This window comes from Callorhinus ursinus, unplaced genomic scaffold (assembly GCF_003265705.2).
Source record: "Callorhinus ursinus isolate GAN/ISIS: 27379988/994484 unplaced genomic scaffold, GSC_fseal_2.0 scaffold44, whole genome shotgun sequence".
NCBI classification, from domain to species: domain Eukaryota; kingdom Metazoa; phylum Chordata; class Mammalia; order Carnivora; family Otariidae; genus Callorhinus; species Callorhinus ursinus.
In genome coordinates this window covers 9,394,962-9,417,140 of record NW_027397106.1, presented here as the reverse complement: position 1 = coordinate 9,417,140, position 22,179 = coordinate 9,394,962, and the positions used below count along the sequence as shown (strand labels likewise).

Here is a 22,179-nt window from a genome sequence, read left to right as displayed (position 1 = left end):
TCTTGCCCCAGGATAATTCAAGCTGATCTATTTTAGAAACAGGAATTTATAAATTTTTAAATTCCCTTTTATCCTATCTGAAAGCTGCAGCTGACTTTGTAATTATTCAGAATCACAGATTTCTAGACCTGAAAGGAACTACAGAAATCATCTAACCTAACCACAGTCATTTACAATTAAAGACACGGGAGGCACAGAAATGCCAAAGACAAATTAAGAAGGTGGCAGGAATCAGATCGTGAAACTTTCATGAGCCACATTAAAAAATCTGAACTTCATCCTATATGAAATGGGAAAGCTTTCAGGAGAGGGTTCCTTGAATCAGATCTGGGTTTTTGGAAGATCCTTCCAGCACAAATTTACACAGTTAATGAGTGGAAATCAGAATGACAACACTGTTTCCAGACCCCAGATCCCACATTAATGTTCCTTTTGGCCTATAGAGTCATCTCCTTGGAGACTATCCTTGGAGGCAGTGGGCACTCAGGTATGATACCCCCTCTCCTGAGGGCTTCTGACACACAACCCGGCCATCCACCCCCCCATCTTATGCTTTGTATGTCACTGATGCCATTTAAAAAAAAATGCTGTATTTCTAAGGCTACAGAATTTTATCTCAATTTTGCCCTGTAAAAGGGTTATATCAGCATGTTAATGAACACTAACGCTTTCTTGCTCAGCCAATAAAATCTTGAAGTCATGCAACTCAAAAGCGAGGACTCCACATATGGAAGAGGAGCACGCATCGGTATGGGTTAGAATTGCTAAGTCTTGGCCCACCAGCTGTGAAAAACTGGCTTGGCAAAGTTGGCAAAGAGATCAATGACTTAATTCATAAACCAGGAAAAAGCCTAAGTTCTGAGAAATGTAATTCTGGAAAGAGATTTGAGAATAACATTTGGGAAGATAAGAGTATTTTTGAAAATAAAAAAAAAATTGCAAGTAGGCTGCTCAGTAAAAAAATCAGTAAAGAATAAATTAAAATGTCATTTACAAATAGGCTAACATTAAAAGGAATTGCAAGCAATCTTATTTGAAGTCAGTGGCATTAACAAGTTTGTTTACCAAATATTCATTTTTATGTATCAAAAACTGTATCTATCATGTGCTACTGAAACACATGATTTTTTGACATCTCAAAATAAAAACCATATATTTTCTTCATTCATTGTAAATTATACAGTACATTCCTCAAGAGTAAAAGCTCTAGTATTGTATCATTGTTCCTGCTACTTTTAATAGGATACATCATTCCTAGCTTTAGGATTCCTGCATTTAAAACAGATATACATGGAGACATGCAGTAGAGAAATTTGAGACAGGGTTGAGAGTGATCGTAAAATTATACCTGTGGGAAAAGGTGAGATCATTTGGAATACTAAGGGACTGAGGAAACAAAAGCATGAGTAGTTTATCCATGTAATATTTATTGAATTCTTACTATTGCCCGAGGTATTAACGACGACCAACGGCATGGCCTTGAAGAAGACAGATGTGGTATCTGTCTTTGCAGAGCTACGGTCCTTCTCAAAGACAAGTAATAATTTTTAAAAATGCTGTGGGAATTTGATAAGGATAGTGCCATCTGGAACAAAACGTGAGCACTCCAAATCTTACAGGCAAGGTAAGGCTTTTAAGAGGGTGTGACATCTAAGCAGAGGACTAAAGGAGAAGTAGTTAAGGCAAGTGAGATGGGAAAGAGGAGAGCATTTCAAACAAGAGAACTATGCTGGAAAGTGAAAGAATCTGATATATTCAAAGAATAGCAAAACTTTAAATGTGGCTAATGAAGTAAGCAGGAGCTATTTTGTGTGTAAATCTTGTAAGACACACAAAAGAATTTGACATTATCCTATGATCAATGGGAATCTACTGAAGTTTTGTAAATCAATTTTTTATTATATCATATGTGCACAGAGTATAAACTGTAAAAGATACAACAGAGTGCAACATTAAAGTCAGTCCAACCCACAGCCAGTCAACTGTCCCACTCCTAATCTCCTAACCACTTTTACCAATTTCCTGTGCAAACTTCCAGAGGCCCTGTCTGCCCATATAGGCATATGCACGTGTGTGTGTGTTTGGGGGGTGTGGTGGAGGGGATGCTTCTCCTCTAAAGGGTGCAAGTGAATGGTATGACATTAAGTTGCTAAGCAAGATCTTTTTTTTTAAAGATTTTATTTATTTATTTATTTATTTATTTATTTATTTATTTATTTATTTGAGAAAGAGAGAATGAGAGACAGCATGAGAGGGAAGAGGGTCAGAGGGAGAAGCAGACTCCCCGCTGAGCAGGGAGCCCAATGTGGGACTTGATCCTGGGACTCCGGGATCATGACCCGAGCCAAAGGCAGTCGCTTAACCAACTGAGCCACCCAGGCGCCCTAAGCAAGATCTTTTTAACTGCAAGGTACAGGATGGATGCGAGAAGAGCAAAACTGGAAGCTAAGAGTAAGCTCACTTGTAGTTTGGCTTCCTGTCTCTGGGATAGTATATTCTAGTTGCATATGGAGAAAGTGTGGAGATACGGATATATATGGAGAGAGAGAGAGACAGAGAGAGATCAGGAGAGAAGACAAGACTGGAAATCAAGATCTGGGAGCCTCAAGCACTGAGAAGGTAATTAAAGCCATGGTATTGGACAACATCACCCAGGGAGAGGGTGCAGAATGAGGAGGAAAAAAATAAGATGGGGGCCCTGGGGAACTTCAACATTTAAGGAACAAGTAAAGCAAGGAGACTGAAAAGATCACTCAGCGAGGTAGCAACAAAACTAGAAGAGGGTTGGAGGTAGACGAACGTTGACACAGTGGTCAGCAATCACCTTTCAACACCTTCTATATTTGAGGTAATCCCCACCTCCCCAAGATGGAAGTCACAACTCAGATTTCAGCATACTTGGCAGCCAGTCTATAGCCTTGTAACTTAGGACTTTCCATCGCAGGCCCTTATGCGAAACTTCAATTCAGAGGAGAATTCACAAGGAAGCAAGGCTGTGAAATCTAGCAAGCAGGGTGGAGAAGGCGTTCAGCACTCAGGATAGGAGCAGTAGCATGGGTTCTGGAGTCCGGTCCCAGATGTCATCAGTGAACAGTAGGCAATATTCGTGTGAGTTGTAGTGTTGACACCGCGAGGCTGAGGTAGTGGGATCTGTACCCAGGTGTGACATGTGTGGTCCTGGCTGATCATCATCTAAACCTGTCCTTTCACATTTATTGTGAGCCACCCAACATCCTTCAATATATTCCTTTTCTGCTTTAACTGTCAGAGTGGGTTCTGTTGTTTGCAACTCTGATCCCTGATCAATACAATGTAGTACCATGAAGACAAGGTAAAGAAGATTTCAAGGAGGGAGTGATCAATAGAATTAATTACTGCCTAGAGGTCAAGCAAAATGTGGGCTGAACAAGGTCTGATTTAACATTATAGAAGTTATCAGTGACCTTGGTGAAAGTAGTTTGGAGGGGAGCTGGGACGAAAAATCTAGACTGAAGTAGGTGAAGGAGAGCTTCTGACATGAAGAAATGGAGGCAGTGAAAATCAATTACACCTTTCAGGGATTTGGATAAAAAGGGGAAGAAGGTCAATAAAACAAAAGCTAGAAAGGATATGTGGTTAAGGGAGATACGTGAGCATATTTAAATCCTGATGGGACGGAGCGAATGGAAATAAGCTGAAAACAGAGTTTGAGGGGATAATGGATGGAATAAGTTTCCTCTGAAGCCAGGAAGAGATGAGATTCAGTCCTCAGATGGACTCATCACTCCCAAGAGAAAGGTATCTATTCCACCGAGACTGGGAAGAAGGAAGAAAGCGTGGGCATGAAGCATGTGGGTTTATGTAAGGAGAGAAGAAGGGGGGTTAGTTTCTGTTCTCTGTTTTTTTGGTAAAGAAGTTACCTGCTGAGAATAAGAGAATGGGTAGAATCAAAAATTTGCATGGAGTTTACAATAATCCTTGCAGGAAATGAGAGGAAACTGAGCTGGGATGCATAGTAAGACTACTCAAACAGAGAATAGCACCCAGCAGGGTTGGCAGCCAAGCTCCTACAGGTCTACCACTTGACATTTTTAGAACACTTTGGTTCTGGTGGTGCATGTTCATCTTTATTAGATGTTAATACTCACAACCCTGTGACTTAAGGGGCACTTAGAGAGTTACCCCCTTTTCACAGCCCAGGAGCCTGTATGAAGTGGGGAGGTTGCCCAAATGTTTGCAGTAACTTAGTAGTTTGCAAATCGTGAACAGAATCACTCCATATAACCCATGGTTCCTCCACAATCTGGTCCCTATTTCAGCAGTTTGATCTAACACCCCTGGCTATAATCCTCCTGTTGCAGAAAAAAACTCCAAAATACGTCTTGCTCTTTCCCTTTCCCTACTCCTCTGCCAATCTAAATTGGATTCATTCTTCAAGGCCCAGATGAAGTTCCAATTCCTCCCCAGTGTGTCCCTAACCTCTTTGGCCACGGGGAGTCCATCTGTCTCTACTTCTGCACTTTTTGTCTGGGCTTATTCATGGCTAGTTAGTAGCTATTTTGGCCGAATCCAATTTGCTTGAAATTAAAGAACAGACAGGCTCATTTGAAAGATTGCCTTGTCACGTTGAATTTGAAAATTCATCAAGTTGAACAGCACTCTTTCCAAAAAGGCAGATTAATATTTTTAAATATTAAAAACTAATTTAACAAAGATATATTTATTTTGCCAAAAACAAGAGTTTCAGTGATTACAATATCCAAATTGATGCCTATTCAGAGTTATTAATCTAAACATTACATCAGTGCTTTCATGAAAGATATGGAACCACTCCAATTTCCAATTGCTTGTTTATACATAAATCACCGACTAAACTGCAATGTTAAATTTGACAATCTTAATCAATGTTTAATGTTGATTAGGAAGTATGACCTCACAACAACTCAGTACCAACAAGCATAGTCCAACATTTTCAGTCCCGTTTCTTCACTATCACGTTCTTCTTTAAGGATATGAACAACTTGTAAAAATCTGTCTGGGAGCACATTCTTTGTATCAAAGAAAAATTACCTGGAGGAAAGTGAAGTGGAATAAAAAAGTAAAAATGAAAATATTCTTCTGTATTATTAAAATCCCAGGGACCTATTTTTATATCATACCAATGAGTAAGAGATGTAATTTCAAGCCATAATGTCCAAACACATGAGGCTCTTCTTGCTCTGGAACAGTCATTTGCCCAAACAAGTCAAGTTCTTTTCCATAACGTATCTCAAATCTCTCATTTCTGTCAAGTTCATTTAATTAAGACTAACTGCTTCCTGCAATCCACAGCCAGTGTTATATCCTAAAAACTTACTCCTATGTCCATTCATGGTACTGATAATGAAACTAACATTTACTCTCATGTCTATTACTTTGACTGTGTCATTTCATTTTTCTTCATAGCCTCACGTTTTCACAAAGGATCCCAAACAGAATCTCAGGGCCACTGAATCAAAGTTAGATTTGTTTTATTTGTGCAATTCTTACACATTTCTAGCTATACTGTTCCCTGCCATTAACCATGCTGAAATTTCCGTCTCCTATCTCCAAGCCTTTTTTCAGATATCCCTGATGCAATGAGATTATCTTATTTTATACTGGAGCTGGTTTTCTTGGAAGCAAATGAACACATGAAGAAAGGAAGAAACTGCAAAGGGAATGCTATTGGTGGTTTCATTTCAAGCAAGTGTTAGTTGACTTCAAGACTTTTAACAGATTTAACTAGAATACATGACTTGGATTTTTTGGAAGGCAAGATAAAGCTGGTATTTGTAATATAATCTCTAAGTTATACCTGACCTTAAATGGAGTTGCAAAAGTTCCACCAATTAAATTTTTAAAAATTGTTAATCATGTGACAAGCCACATATCACTTCAGATGGATTCTTTTCCAGGGGAAAAGATTCTTTTTTAAAAAAATAATTTTCATTTAATGAAAAAATAATAATAAGCCACTGCTTCATATAAGATACCTGCAAATGATCTACAATGAATCACTTAATTCTAAGTAGACGTTTTCTTCCTAGTATTAATAAACAAGTACATGCAAATAATTACCAGGTATTTTATCCTACTACTCATCTACAGAAAAATAACACAAATTCCCACTGTTACATTTAAAGTTTTATCATATAATTTGCAAAATGAGGATAAATTATGCATACTCTATATCTACGAACTGGTTAGAATGTTATTCAGCCCAGAAAGGAATTTGGCATAAAGTGATTTGGTTCTGGAAATAATCCATGGTAACTTAGCTACTGAAGTAGTTAAAGACCTCATTATAATTGGCTTAAGCTATAAGACAATATCATCATATGGACTCTCAGCGTATTTTTGCCTCAAGTCTTCAATAAACTTAAGAGTGAACATCTTAGTTCCAAAAATAAATTCATGTTGCATGAATTGGCTGACACACTGGTAGTAATAAATACATGTTTAATCACAAACTTTTACCAAGGACTTATTTTCTGGAAGGCAATTTTCACATACTTCATCTTACTTAATCTTATTTGACCTCTGCTTTCCCAACCTAATAACACAAATGTGCCCATTTAATAGATGAAGAACCTGAGGCTCAGAGATATTAAGTGATTTGCACAAGTTCTCACAATTAATAAACTGCAGAGGTAAGAATTAAGCCCAAGTCTTCTTATGCAACGTTCTTTCCATAACATCAGTACTGCCCCCACTCGTCAAAATTGGCAAGATTTTGATTTGAACCACATAAACATTTTACATTCATTTGTCTGCTAAATCTCAAAATTTCTTCTGACATATATTTTTTAGACATCATTACAGGTAGCTGCTCCTACAAATCTGCAGAATATCCATCTAGGTACTAGACTGACTCTTGCAAAAGGTGGGTATACAAAATAAGTATTTGTTCCCATTTACTACTTTTCAGCACTGACACAATTGAGCAGTAAAGGCGTGACAAAATTATAAATAATTTTTAACACTGGCAGGCAGCAAATGTTTCTTGCATACTACAAAGAAATGCAAAGATAAGCAATCTGGTAAGAATAGGGGGGCCAAACAAAACTCAAAATCGTACCAGAAATGTAATAAAGTTACAGGCCATGGATACAAATTTCCATTCCTGCTGATGAATCTGAGGGTTCCCTTCAACGTCTCCCCAGTTACTTCTGAGTGTACCTTGAGTGTTTCTATGGGTTCAGGAATAAATCAACACATACTTGCTATGACTGCTTACAACCCTGCCCCTGGGCAGCCCCTGGGCCTTTTCCATGTTCTCTGAGTCTCTGCCAAAGCTAGTGCATATCCCCATGTCCCTACTTTTGTCCCTTTAAAAGAGCTGCCATCCCCAAAGCTACAAAACTCTTGAGACATCACACAGTATCTTCTTCAGACTGTTCAGAGCTACTCAAAAATGAGAAAAAAAAATTCTTCTAATTTTGTTTTGTTCTTTGGAACTTAGGCCCCACGGTAATCTTGTTTATGTCCAAAATATAAGTTTTTCCTCTTCCCCATCATCACATTATGTCTCTCCCACATTCACTGGTAAAGCCAGCCTGAAGTGCCATGCAGCCCTTACATGCTCGTACATAAACTCCTCTGCACTCTTGGTATAAAACCAAAGCCCTCAAGAAGATGAAATAATAGTAACAGAAACTGGGGAGAGGTATCATGCTCACATACAGCTATCTTCCTAGTATTTACTTAATTAACCAGTGGTTTTCAACTGGGAGCAATTTTGCCCTCCAGGGGAAATTTGACAATGTCTGAAGAAAACATTTTTGGTTATCACAACTGGGAGTATGGGATACAAACACCGTTGTGCTATTGGCATCTAGTGGGTACAGCCCAGGGATGCTGCTAAATACCCTACAATGCACAGGACAACCCCCATCACAAAGATCTATCCAGTCCAAAAGGTCAATAGTGCTAAGATTGAAAACCCTAGTTAAAACTCCCACCACATGGAGGTGCCTGGGGGGCTCAGTCGTTAAGTGTCTGCCTTCAGTTCAGGTCATGATCCCAGGGTCCTGGGATCAAGCCCCACCTCGGGCTCCCTGCTTGACAGGATGCCTGCTTCTCCCTCTCCCACTCCCCCTGCTTGTGTTCCTGCTGTCGCTACTCTCTCTGTCAAATAAATAAATAAAATCTAAAAAACAAACAAACAAAAAACCAAAAAACTCCCACCACACGATAAATAGAAATATAGGACCACACAGGCTCAATAATTCATCTTTCTAGGCAGGAGCATATTAACTAAAGAATAATTCAAAAATAGTGACAATTCTTGAAAACTCATCCTTAGAAGGATATCAGTATAGAATTAATCTAGAATAATCCTCTTCAAACTTTAACGTGCATAAGAATCACCTGGAAATCTTATAAAAATGCAGATTACTGAGACCCAAACTTGACCCAATTAAGCAGAATTAAGGTTGAATCCAGGAATCTGTATTTTTAACAGCCTCCTCAGGTGATTTTGATGCAGCTTGAACCACACAGTAAGAAACCATGTCAAGGAAACCAAATTGTATACCAATAAAAGAAAAAACAACTGAGACTCTGAACACTGAAATTTCTCTCCAGTTGAACATATGGCTAAAAAACACTGGCTAGTTACCAAATAATTAAGATAATCAATTAAATAAGCTGTATGCCTTAAACCAGTACTCTTCAAATTTTCAAATGCATAGGAGTCACCTGGAGATCTTGTAAACATGCAGATTCTGATTCAGTAGGTTCTAGATAAAGTATGACATTCTGTATTTCTAATGAGCTCCCAGGTAATGGCCTATATTGGTCTGTGGACCAGCACGTTGAGTACTAAGGTCTTAAAAAACAACTGCCAAAGAGAATAAAGTCAGGACTACTTACATTAACAAAGCACAAAACCAATAATCACAAATCTTGTTTCCATCTGCATCTGGAAAATGGACATAGACTTTAAATGCTACCTCTATTAGAAAGTCAGCTCCATGACAGCAGGAGTTTAATCAGTTTTGCTCACAGCTATATGCTCAGCCCCCATTCAGCGCCCGGCACATTAAGCATACTCAACAAATACTGTGAATAAATGGGCAATGAACAAAGAGTCTCTAAATGAAGTCTGGTGATTGATAGAAACCAATCATAAATCAAAATTCCTAAAAAGAGCCTATAGCTCCATCTCAGAGAGAAGAAAGTATAGCTGGAACACAGGAGTGAAAGTGCACCTGGCTCTGGGAGTTCCAAATAGACCAGATTCGGCCACTCACCCTGACCAAATCCAAAGGCAAAGAAAAGAGTGGTGGTGCAACCAGAAAAGAATTTATGTCAGTGAGGCCAACACTGGAAAGACAGTGGACTAAGTCTCAAAGACTGTCTCCGAAGTACTGAAAGTACTTCCAAGTTTATATAAGGCAAATGAGGGACAAAAGTGGGTAGGTAGGTGCAAGTGGGCAGCAGAGGTCAAATCCATCATTGTCTTGGGGTCAATCACAAGCAAGGTTCTTGCTGGCTCAGGGCAGTCCTTATTGCTTAAGAGAGTAGTTTTTGTTCGCATCAGGGGATGCTTTGCCTTCAGGGTCTTCGGCCTGAGCCAAGAAACAAGCTGGAAAGTACCCAACTAGAAAGCGTGAGGTCAAAATGGAGGCTGCTGAAGTCCTCTTTCAAAAGTACTTGTTCTTAACCCTATTTAATACATAGATGTATCATTAATTGATGACTGATTCACAATTTCTTCTTTATATAGTATCCAAAAGTGATCATGAACTCCAACAGACTTAAGCATGAATATTTTCTAGAGAAGTGCACTCTTTGGAAGAAAAAAAATCAGCTGACCATGAAAGTCACACAACTATGCTGTTTTGTTTCAAAAGGATAGTATATGGGTAGCACTGATTGTTTCTTCAACTTCCTTTGCATAAGAATCTATGGCTAAGAAGTTCAGAGAAGTGTACTCCTTATTAGGTCTGATTTTAAAAATTTAAAGTCTTTCCTTCATATCAGAGGAGACCATGGCTTCAAAGAAAAAAATGCCCTTTTCCTCCAATTTAAATATCTTAATGATGTTCAAGTTTACAAATGAACATAAATTGTTTTTGAGTCAGCAGAAGCTGAAGTTAAGTATCACAGAGAGTAAATGATGAATGGGCCCAGGAGAACTGCTAATGCAAGTTCAGATTTAGCTGGGTCACTTGATAGTGATTTTCAAAAGCTTTTCACAAAACTTCTCAATCGGAGAAGGAATAATTTTTATGAAAAACAAAACACACACACACACACACACACACACTGATCTCCTCAGCATAGTGAACATGTTAAATAGATGTTCCTAAATGCCTAAAAACACTCATGTTTCCATAGATGGCCTTCATTATGTTGAGGTATGTTCCCTCTAAACCTACTTTATTGAGGGTTTTTATCACAAATGGATGTTGTACTTTGTCAAATGCTTTTTCTGCATCTATTGAAAGGATCATATGTTTCTTATCCTTTCTTTTTTTAATGAGGTGATTTGCAAATATCGAACCACAACTGCAACTCAGGAATAAATCCCACTTGATCATGGTGAATGATTTTTTTTAATGTGTTGTTGCATTTGGCTTGCTAGTATTTTATTGAGAATTTTTGCATCTATGTTCATCAGGGATGTTGGCTTGTAGGTCTCTTTTTCAGTGGAGTCTTTATCTGTTTTTGGTATTAGGGTAATGCTGGCCTCATAGAATGAATTTGGAAGTTTTCCTTCCTTTTCTATATTTTGGAATAGTTTGAGAAGAATAGGTATTAACTCTTCTTTAAGTGTTTGGTAGTATTTACCTGTGAAGCCATCTGGCCCTGGACTTTTGTTTATTGGGAGTTTTTTGATTACTGATTCAACGTCTTTGCTGGTTACCGGGATATCATATTAATTCTGAAAGTTGTTTTATGTGGCAACTTTTCCAATTGGTTGGATAAATAGATGATGCCTTTAAAAGTCCAATTCATATTTGAAAACATCAGAAATGCTTTTGCTCCTCTCATTTTTTGTTGTTGTTGCTGTTAATTTGTAACTGTGATACTTAACTTTATTTGTTGACCCAAGTAAGCCATTGGATGAATGATATTTAGTCAAACATTATTCTGGGTGTGCCAGTGAGGGTGCCTCACGATGAGATTAACATTTTAATTGGTACACTGAGGAAAGCAGATTGTGGGCGTCATCCAGTCAATGGAAGACTTGAATAGAACAAAAAGCTGAGTAAAAGGGCTATTTTGCCTGCTTCACTGTGAGCTGGGATATTGGTCTTCTCCTGCCTTTGAACTGAAATTTACAACATTGGTCTCCTGGTTCTCAGTTCTTTGGACTTGGACTGAAAGTATACCATGGGTTCTTGGGATATACAACTTGCTGACTGCGGAGCTTGGGATCTCCTCAGCCTCCATGAGCCAATTCCTTTATAAGCAATCAATGTCTCAATCAATCAATCTCTCTCTGTCAATATATGTCCTACTGGTTGTTTTTCTGGAGAATGCTGATTAATACAGTAACCTTGGGCTTTTTTTAATTTAAGAAACTCTACCATAATACACAGAGAGTGCATCATTAGCCATAATTTTGAAAGCTACAGTGTCTACTAGAATTCCCTAATTAATCCCACAGGGCTCAGTCCTCTGGTTATTTATCCCCACTCTGTTAACAGGCCTCCCGTTAACTCCAGTGGGGACTTGTGTGCTGGGTTTATAATCAGATGATTGAGCTCATTCTGCATCTTTCTCTTCATATCTCTTGGAGCAACTCTGTGGGGCTACCATTCATTCCTAAAGAAGTCCTCTCAGATTGCCTCTACAGTCCATAGTTAATGATATGCAGATACTGTCTATGTCAGAAATTCACACTAAATGAATTATTTGTGAAGTGGTAATCAGCTGAGAAAGAGAGAAAAAAGGAAGGAAGGCAGGAAGGCAGGAAGGCAGGAAGGAAGGAAGGGTAGGAGGGAACGAAAGTCTGTCTTCCCATTGTCTTCCTGTGTGGGTTATTTACCATGGTTTCAGCTCAGTACAGATTCTCTAATACCAATGAATGAGCTGCTTTCTGGATGGAGTACAGATTATCTTTCCTTTTCAGAAACATTCAATTTGTAAGGCCAGTTAGCTGCTTTAAAAAATGTCTCTCTGAAGAAAAATCTATATGCTATTCTTATTTATAAAAATAAGAATTAGATTAGGTATCTAATAAGTAAATTAAAAGTAGTAAAAAATTAAAAACACTGAATTTTAGATAGATGATATGAATTTGAACCCTGGATTTACTGGGTAAACAATTTTGGGCAAATCATTTGATTTCCAAGCTCTTCAGTTTTCTTAACCACAAAACAGGATATTATAAAAATGCCTGCATCATAAGACCGCTGGAAGAAATCAGATGTTGTATCTAGAAAGTATATTAAGTGTCTCCTAGGAATCATATGGTTATTAGGAGTAGGTGATATTTTTTATGACAGCCCTATTGACGAACAATGGCAGGAAAAAACACAAAATAGAAAAAAATATGGAAATTACTTTTTTTCATTAAGAGTTATGCTCACATTACTTCGTACACGGGCTAGAATCTCCCAAAATGCAGAATAAGAAACAACGGAGAAGAGTTATCCTTAGCCAAAGGATTGCATTAAAAAGACAGGAAGGAAATGAGAGGAGATAGTGTTCTTTTGATAACAGGTTAAAAAAAAAAAAGGAAAAGAAAAGAACAAAAGGAACAAAGAAAGTAGGATATCCAAATATAATTTATAATTTATGTTTGCAGGTGTGCCATGCCTGGCACATAGCAGGTAATAAACAAATGTTTATTAATATTCTAATCTCCACATTCAAATGGCATTTAAGTTAAGCACCATCTACACATCAGACATTTAATGTGCAAGTGAGTTGCTTTGCAAATTGTAGATAGAATTAAAATCTTAAGTAAAAACTTAGAGTGTACAGTAAAAGCAAGAGAGATATGGGGAAATTTCTGGGATTTTTGGTCCTTTCAATATGCAATGCCATATTTCAGTGGACATATAATTTAATAAACAACAAGTGTGTTAAATGAATGAATGCCTTCTCTTGCACTACTCAAAATAATTTTTAAGGACTAAAACATACCAATTTAAAACAACTGGATCCCTTTTTACCTATAAAAAATCAATATCATAATTAGACTTTCTTATGCAATATAAGCACAATTCAATAAGTTCAATGCTTGTTCTCAATAATTCTTTAGTGATGAGGTAGCCTAAAAGTGCCCATCTGTTCAGCATATCTAAGCATTTCAAACCATCAATAAACAAACATTTCCTAAACTCTACACTGTCTATCTCTATTTTAGAAGTTTAGAAGAATTCAAGGAAAGTAAACAGTCTATGACAAGACACAGGTGGGAGAAATATAAAGAAGCATACATACATGAGTTCTTTAATAAATAGTACAGTATATAAGAAAGTATATTACAACTGGACAACTGGATTTTAACCAGTATAGAACAAGGTACAAATACTTTGGCCAGATAAAATATTAAAATAGATTTGAGAAGTTAAGTCTGTGTGCTTAATTCATCAAGAAAGTGTTCAGAAAGAAAAGAAAAAGTAAGTAGTCTAGAAGTATAATTAAATCATGGATAGTCAGGCCAAAAAGCAAAAGGTATTTCTGCCAAATTATAGAATTTTGCCATAGCTACCATAATAAGGTACCAGGTACCACAAATTGGTGGCTTAAGCAACAGAGATTTATTGTCTCACAATTTTGGAGGCTAATCTTCCAAAATCAAGGTGTCAGAGGGTTGGTTCCTTCCGAGGGCTGTGAAGGACAATCTGTTCCATGCCCCTTGCCTGGCTTCTAGTGTTTTGCTGGAAATCTCTGGTGTTCCTCAGCTTGTAGCTGCATCATCCCAATCTCTGCCTTCATGCTCACATGACATTCTCCCCTTGTGTCTATGTCTACATGTTCCCACTTTATGAGGACAACTGTCATACTGGAAAATGGTCCCACCATTTTCCACCAGTATGACTTCATCTTAACTAATTATACTTGTAACATTTCCATTTCCAAATAAGGTCACTTTCTGAGGTACTGTGGATTAGAACTTCAAGTTATGAATTTTTGAGAGACACAATTCAATCCATAACACAGATAAACCATCCTGAGGAAAGGAAATGATTAAGAGAGCTAAAGGGACTTGCTAAGGATAAATGGATGCATAACTATGTAGGGCCAGGCAACAGAGAGCCTTGGAACCTTAACCTTAGCAAAGGAGCTTGATGTGTCAGACAACAGGAAGGCACTATGGGCTCTCAAATAGAAGGAATGGTGTTTTGTAAACATTGTCTGGAGAAGGGGTCCTTGTGGGTAGGAAGGGATGAGACACTAAAGACAGAATAACTAAGATGAATGTGACATGAAGTAAAAACTACCCGGCAGCAGCAGTCAGAATGAAAGAGATTAAATGAATCCAAGAGAAAGTGGTCTATCAATAAAAGATTATTCCTTTAGAGAGTTCTGATTATACCAAACAATTTCCTATATTTTTGTTAATTTGAAGAAATGTCTTACAAACTGATTTCAGAGTTCATTAGTATCAACTACCAATTTCAGTAATTATATGTGATATGAAATTATATGAAAGACTCATGCAGAATTATTTTCCTATTCTTGGTGTAACGCCAAAGGCTTGGAGAGCAATAACGCCAATTATTTTAAGGGGTTTGGGAATCAGGAAGAACCTTCCTCAACATAATGCACTATTGGATTGACACAATATATCCCTGGCAACAATTATGGACTGAAGAGAAAAAGTTAGCAAATGAATAACTTCTGAAGACACTCTCTGAAATGGAATGCCAAGGTGGTCCTAACATAGTAATGAATAGTGGGATGTCAAGAAAGAAGATATAGTCAAAACATCAAAAGCTCCTACAATTTTCATTTTAGAGTGAAGACACGAAGCAAAGAACCATTCTGAAAAACATGATGGCCAACCTAATTTTTGACAACCTTTATAGACGATATGTCCTAACAGGAGACCAAATGAAGGGAAAGTACTAAAATTTCACTAAGAACCTATAGGGAATGAGGGACAGTGAATGGACGGAGATGAATATATAATTTTGGAAATAAATACAGTAAACATATAGGTCACAAGAAATACAAAGTACGCCAATATACTTCCAAATATTCAGATCCTTTATATCTAAAAGGTGAATAAAACATCCAATCATAAAATCTTAATATTAAATCATGTTCATAAATATCTAAGGAATTGCAAAACTCATCCATGAACGAGAAGTTTTCATCTACGTGGCTGAGATACCAGGGGAGGGGAGAGACAGAACTTAAAAGGAAAAAAGAAAGTGGGGAAGAAAAATTCTTCCTTAGCCCCACTTCCCTTAAGCTACTGCTCTCTCTTCCTCCTTCCCTTCATAGGCATACATCTGGAAGGAGTTCTGTCCCTTCATCAGATCCATTTTTTCCCATGATGCAATATTCAATGTGCTCCCAACTGGCTTTTGTCATCACCTTTGCACCCAACTTGCCATTGCTGATGCCCTCAGTGTCTTCCATAAAGCTCCATGCAAAGGACATCTTTCAGTCTTCCTCTTTCTTGCTAAGAAGCATTCCCCTTTCTTCTTGAAATTCTCTTTCTCTTGACTTCTGTGAGACTGCCTTCTTTTCTTTCCTCCTACATTTCAGCCACAGCTTTGCTGTCTCCGTCACATCATCTTTTCTATAAAATGCTCAAACCCTAGAGTTTTCAAGCCTCTTTAGGTAATTCCTTCCAGTTCTTCAACTACTGTTCATATGCTAAATGATCGCAAATTTTATGTACAACTTAAACTTCTCTGAATTCCACATCCATGTATATTCAATTGACTACTCAACTGTGATGTCCCATAGGTACCACAACCCAACATGATGATCTTCCCACCCAATCTGTTTCCTAAGTAAGCAGCACTGACATCTGCCATTGCTCAGGCCAGAAACCTGAGTATCAACCTTGAAACCTCTCTCCTCGTCATCTCCTATCACCAATTAATCAGCAGGACTGGTTTTACCTCACAAATGCTCTCGAATGCATCCACATCTCCATCTCCACTTTCGGTGTAAGCTACTACTGTCTCACATCTCCTGGTTTCCCACATCCAGTTTTGCCTTCCATTCAGCCTGAAGCTGAAGTGATTTATTTAGAACACAAATGTGATCATGGCACTCCTCTGCTTAAAACTTCCATTGCCTACCCCCTTGTTCTTAGCATGAAACCCTTACTTAGATCTTACTGTGCCCTTCAAGGTCCTGCTGCCCTTCATCCATCCATCAGGCACCTCTCTCTCTGTTCTCCACCTTCTATCCATTCTTACAAAGTATTTCTCTCCACCTGGAGGCCTGGAGGCATGGTGAGTCCTCCACTAGGAAATTCCCTTCTTTCCCATCTTTACCTCTATGCCTAGCTGATGTTTACTTAATCTTCAGATTTCCAAAGAAACCTCTATTCTCTTCACGCACTACCACCCATCCAGATCAGCCCCTGTTAACCTATTTCTCTTCGGGGCACTTGCCACATGTGCAATTAAATGGTTGTTGGTGTAATGACCTGTTTGTTATCTTTCTTGCCTGAGACACAGTATCAGTCATGTATATCTTATTTACTGCTTCACCTCTATTGTAGCCTTAAACAAAGTAGGCATTTAATGTTTTCCAAATGAATAAATGAACCCCAACATTTACTAATGCTATTTTAACCCTTATCAAGTAAACTGTGGTAAAAATCAATAGTCGCAATTACAGTCACATCATTAAAACAACCCCACAGATTCAGGAAACAAAATTTGCATCACTTACAAATAATCATTTGCTTATTTTTGAATATGATCACAGGTCTAATTTCTTTAAGGACCAGAACTCTTAAGACCAGCTGATAGATAACATGTACAATTGCATAATTTTTTAACAATGTTGCTTCTAAGAAGTCAAACAACCTTAGAGTTAACAACAACAATAACAGAATGAAAAGGAAAACCAAATTTGATCAGAATACTGGAAAAAAAAAACCTCTTGAGTAACAAAAGATATGATACTAGAAGTCCTCATTAGGAAAAATACAAGATCTCAATAATAAATCAACCAGTATTTCCATCATTTTCTTAACTTTTGAAGATTTTATCTTTAAATGACAAGGAAATAACATGAAGAAGAAATTTACAAACCATATTTCAGTATGATCCATTCAGAATGGAAAGCAGCTGCCAATTTGTGCTACATATTTATAAGTGAAAACAGTGATACAAACCTATTTTTAATAGGTTGCATTGAAAAGTTATTTAATCTAAATCTCTGGCCTCTTTTCTTGAATTCTTTCCTGTCTCAATAAATAGCAACACCATCCATGTGTTGCTCCAAACTCCAAAACTTGATCCCCTTGCCCTTGATCCCTCTTCAATTCTCCTCCACAGTAAACTATCTGCAAGTTATTTGCTCTATTTTCAAAAAATACCAAGAATATACTCCTTCCTCTTCACCTCCCTTATCATTTCCTGCGTCCAGATCACCAACATCTTTGCCTAGGCTGCAATAGCCTCCAACTGCTCTTCCTATGTATGCTTCTGTTCTCCCCACCATATTTAACCCCATAATCTACAGTTTAGTTAATCTAAGGCACTGCACCCATAGCTATCCTTTTCAATACAAGTGTTATCACTCCCCTAAAATCTTTATGAGCCTCTCTACATCACCTGGCCCTTACTTAATTCTTTAATTGCATCTTAACTGAATTAACATCTTAATTTATCTGCTGTATCACATTATCCTTTCTTTTGGTTTCTAGAACATCCAAGATAGTTCCCACTTAGGGTCTTTCTACTTGCTATTGCTTCTTGTTGGAAAGCTCTGTTCCAGATCTTTCTGCGGTGTTTCCTGATCATCAGGTCTCACGTCAACTGTCAACCTTCCCCGCTTAAGCCCCATAGATTTTCCCTGACCATCTCACCTAAATTAATCCCCAATCAATCTCTATCACATCATCCTGTTTCATTTTCTTCCTATTATATATTACTACCTGAAACTGCCTTCTCTATTTCTATGGTTACCCACTTATTCTCTGTCTTCTCCTTAGAACGGGAGCTCCTGAACACAGAAACCTATTCACCATTCACTATCCAGTACCCAGAAAAGTGCTTGGTACACAATAGGTGCTTACTAAATATTTATCACATGAGTGAATATACTTAACAACAACCAAAGAAGCAGCTCCGAATATAAATAATAATCATAAAATTAAGATTCAAAAAGAGGTATCGCATGAATTTATATCATGTGGTTTCATATTACACACTTAGACGATATCAGTGGAGCTTATTACATGTTAGAGATCTCAACTATTATAATTTAAAATACATTACTAAGTAAGTTTAAATCCATTTGTTATATAAAGCTTTTCAAAATGAGGAATTTTAAATAAATCTGTATTATAAATGGGGAAGGAAAGGCATGTCTTTCCTTCAGCAAAAAATATAATGGTCTCTTTAGGACTGAATCAGAAGCATTTGATGAAATACTTTGGAAAAAAGGGTCAATTTTTAAAAATAAATGCTGACTTTTATGGCAGAGAAAAATCTACTGAAAGCTAAGAGTAACAATAGAAATTGGTTTCCCAAGGGCAAATAAATCATCATGTAGCTAAACAGAGGCTGACAAGTTTATAACTTGGAGGTTTTCTGTCTCCAAGGACCAATGGCACATTCTCGACACTTGAGAAAGGTAAGTCTAGGACCCTCCAGATGTCCAAACACCACTGTGTCAGTGTTCTTACTTGCAAGACCTACTAGCTAGTCACATAATTAATGAGAATCATTCAAATCTGTGCCTCTGGGAAATAATAAATTACTAGATCTCATGGACTTCCAGGGTCTTCATGAACAGTATTTGTGAATGTCAAGGGTCCCCTCACAGTATTTGGACTGTTTCCATAAGAGGATAAACTACCTTGGATATTAGTTAAGATTCTAAAAAATAACTAGAAATCATTTACTCCACTGGAGCTATTTACTAAATACCACAGAGCATGAATGCAACCACTGAGATTACTTACAGCAGCAAATAAAAATAGCGGTGGGTACTTTGTCTTCCTGTTAATTGATTGCTTTTGTTAGACAACATTGTCTGGAAAAATCTGACTACAAGTCTAACTGCAAGCCACAGTAATCATGTCAATATGTGAACTATCTGAATATCTAATTATGAAGAAAAGAAGTCAATTTCACAGTGGAAGTATTATTTTAATTCAAGAAACCAGCCATATTAACTTATTAGTCTGACATATAGCAGATAGCTAAAAAACTTTAATTTGAAAGATAATTATTTTCAGCTGATTAATATGCTTCAAATTAAATTCACTGCTTTTAATGGGCCCATCAACTTGACAGCCTGGGAAATTAATAAATTTTGCATGCAGTAATCCTAGGAAATTTATACAGCTGAGCTACACATCATTACAAGGATTACCTTCACAGTAGGCATTGTCCTCTCGAAGAGCCCTAAAACCATCTCGACAGCTACAAACAGCCCTGTCATTCAGATTTCTGCAGACAGAATTCTCCATGCAGTTATGTCTTTCAGAACAAAAGTCATAACCTACAAGAAAAAAGAAACTTATTAAGGTAAATGAAACGATGACAAAGCAAATCAATTTTGCCAACTAAATACTCTTTGATTTAAATTTTTATTGTTATGTTAATCACCATACATTACATCATTAGTTTTTGATCCAATGCTAGAAAACCACATGCTATGTGTACTAAAAGTGGTTCTTCATGTTTAACTCAGTTGTTTCCTACTTCAAGTTAATTCTGTCTTCTTTGTTTCTGACTCTATGTTTTCTAGTCCCTGATATTTGAATTATGGTCCTCCAAATATCTGAAACAAAGATTCTTGGAGTCCAAAATGGAGATTTACAATATAAAAGACAACCAGTGAGAAGGTAATATGAGAACTAGAGGTTGAACATTATCAATACCTATGGATAGTACAGACCAGGCTAGATGAAATATGGACATTGCATATTTAAGAAATAAAAGAGCCTGACATCCTTTAAAAAAAACTATAAATGTGCTAAAAAAATGAAAATTACATCACTTTAATCTAATTGTCTCTGGAAATCTGCACAGCATTGGATGTCCACTCAAAAGAAGGAAAAAAATTATGAATTACACAGATTTCAGATTCCAGAATCTTTTATGAGAGGATGGAAAAATGGAACATTCTTTGAACAGTGGCGCCAGTCATGTGTAATTCCTCAGGATCTCTTCTGCCTGTGTGAATCCCTTGTTCAAAGATCATCTAAGATGCTGAAATGAAAAGCTTAAACACTGGAATCCATATTGAATGAAAATTGCATGATTATATATCATTCAAACAATTTTCAAATTGCCTGATGAATAGGTAAGTTATCTGTCTAGTTTTACATCATCTAATGAATTACAATTTCAGTCCATGTGTAAAAGAAAAGAGGACTAGAGAAATGTATTTCATGTTGCTCAGAATAAACTCATCTGCCTATAGCCAAGGAAAGACTTTCACTTGAGCAAATCATGAAGACGGAAGTTCTAAATTGGCCCATCTTACTTGTAAGCAAATTACTGGAGAACGCTGTGATTTAGTGGAAGGGTAGACTGAACTATACTGTGACTAGCAGGCATGCTCTTACAGCATGATGGTTGGTGTCCATTCTGATTGGCTGGTGCCCATAATGACTCTTTTCTTTTTTTCTTTTTTTCCTTTAAATTTTTTAATTTTTATGTTAATCACCATACATTACACCATTTGTTTTTGATGTAGTGTTCCATGATTCATTGTTTGTGCATAACGCCCAGTGCTCCACGCAGAATGTGCCCTCTTTAATACCCATCACCAGGCTAACCCATCCCCCCACCCCCACAGAACCCCCAGGTTGTTTTTCAGAGTCCATTATCTCTCATGGTTTGTCTCCCCCTTCAATTTCCTCCCCTTCATTCTTCCCCTCCTGCTATCTTCTTTTTTTTTTTTTCTTAACATATATTGCATTATAGGTGCAATCAAAAATGGGGGCACTAACGGCTAGGATAAATGAGGCAGAAGAGAGAATCAGCGATATAGAAGACCAAATGATGGAAAATAAAGAAGCTGAGAAAAAGAGAGATAAACAACTACTGGATCATGAGGGCAGAATTCGAGAGATAAGTGATACCATAAGACAAAGCAACATTAGAATAATTGGGATCCCAGAAGAAGAAGAAAGAGAGAAAGGGGCATAATGACTCTTTTGAATATCACCCCAGAGCTAAAGCATATGTCCCATGAAGTGCAACTACGATGTATAGTAAAAAGTGGTGTGGACAACTTAATAAGCCTTAAGAAGGATGATGTTCTCAAAATTCAGTGATGGCCTTAAATAGGGCAAGAAAAAATAAAATGAATTGGTGACATCTACAGAAATAAAATAGAACAGAGGTGTATATAAAGGACAGAACAATATATAGTCAATAACGGCATTTAAGTCACTTGATGACTAAGTTTTCTTAACACAATTCTTCACAATCTACTTTCTCACATGGAAGGCCAAACAAGTAAAAGGTTCATTCTTAAGAAGAGTTAAAGTTAAAAATGTTTTCTCCTTGAGTCCTTTTCTTCCTTTCATCTTTAAGTAGCTAAATTGAGACCATATTTCTTTTTTTTTTTTTAAAGAGAATTTATTTTTTTTTAAAGATTTTATTTATTTATTGAGAGAGAGAGAGAGAATGGTAGAGAGCATGAGAGAGAGGAAGGTCAGAGGGAGAAGCAGACCCCCTGCTGAGCAGGGAGCCCGATGCGGGACTCGATCCCGGGACTCCAGGATCATGACCTGAGCCGAAGGCAGTCGCTTAACCAACTGAGCCACCCAGGCGCCCCTTGAGACCATATTTCTTAAAATGTATCCTATCGTCTTTTTACAATGCCTGAGAAGAAATCATTTCAGCGAAAAAGTCATCTTCATTTTCTACCCAATAGCTCAGCACCTCACCAACCTATATGAAAAGTCTCCAAAAAAATCATTTCCTATTTATTTGAAAACTGAACAAAGTTACTATAAAACTGGCCCCCTCCTTTAAGATACACACAGAATCAAGAGATCACATTTTAACATAGCGCTAAATATCTGTATAATTGCACCTGCAATAT

General features: G+C 37.3%; 1 protein-coding gene across 6 annotated transcripts in view; it reads right to left on the bottom strand.

Moving 5' to 3' along the window:
* Positions 1-22,179, bottom strand: part of NELL2 (neural EGFL like 2) — a 400,969-nt gene that overhangs the window by 161,217 nt on the left and 217,573 nt on the right. For all 6 annotated transcript variants that reach the window (XM_073882092.1, XM_073882091.1, XM_073882095.1 and 3 more), the window contains one exon: positions 19,489-19,617. In XM_073882092.1, the coding sequence (XP_073738193.1) occupies positions 19,489-19,617 (129 nt within the window). The remainder of the gene's footprint in view (positions 1-19,488; positions 19,618-22,179) is intronic.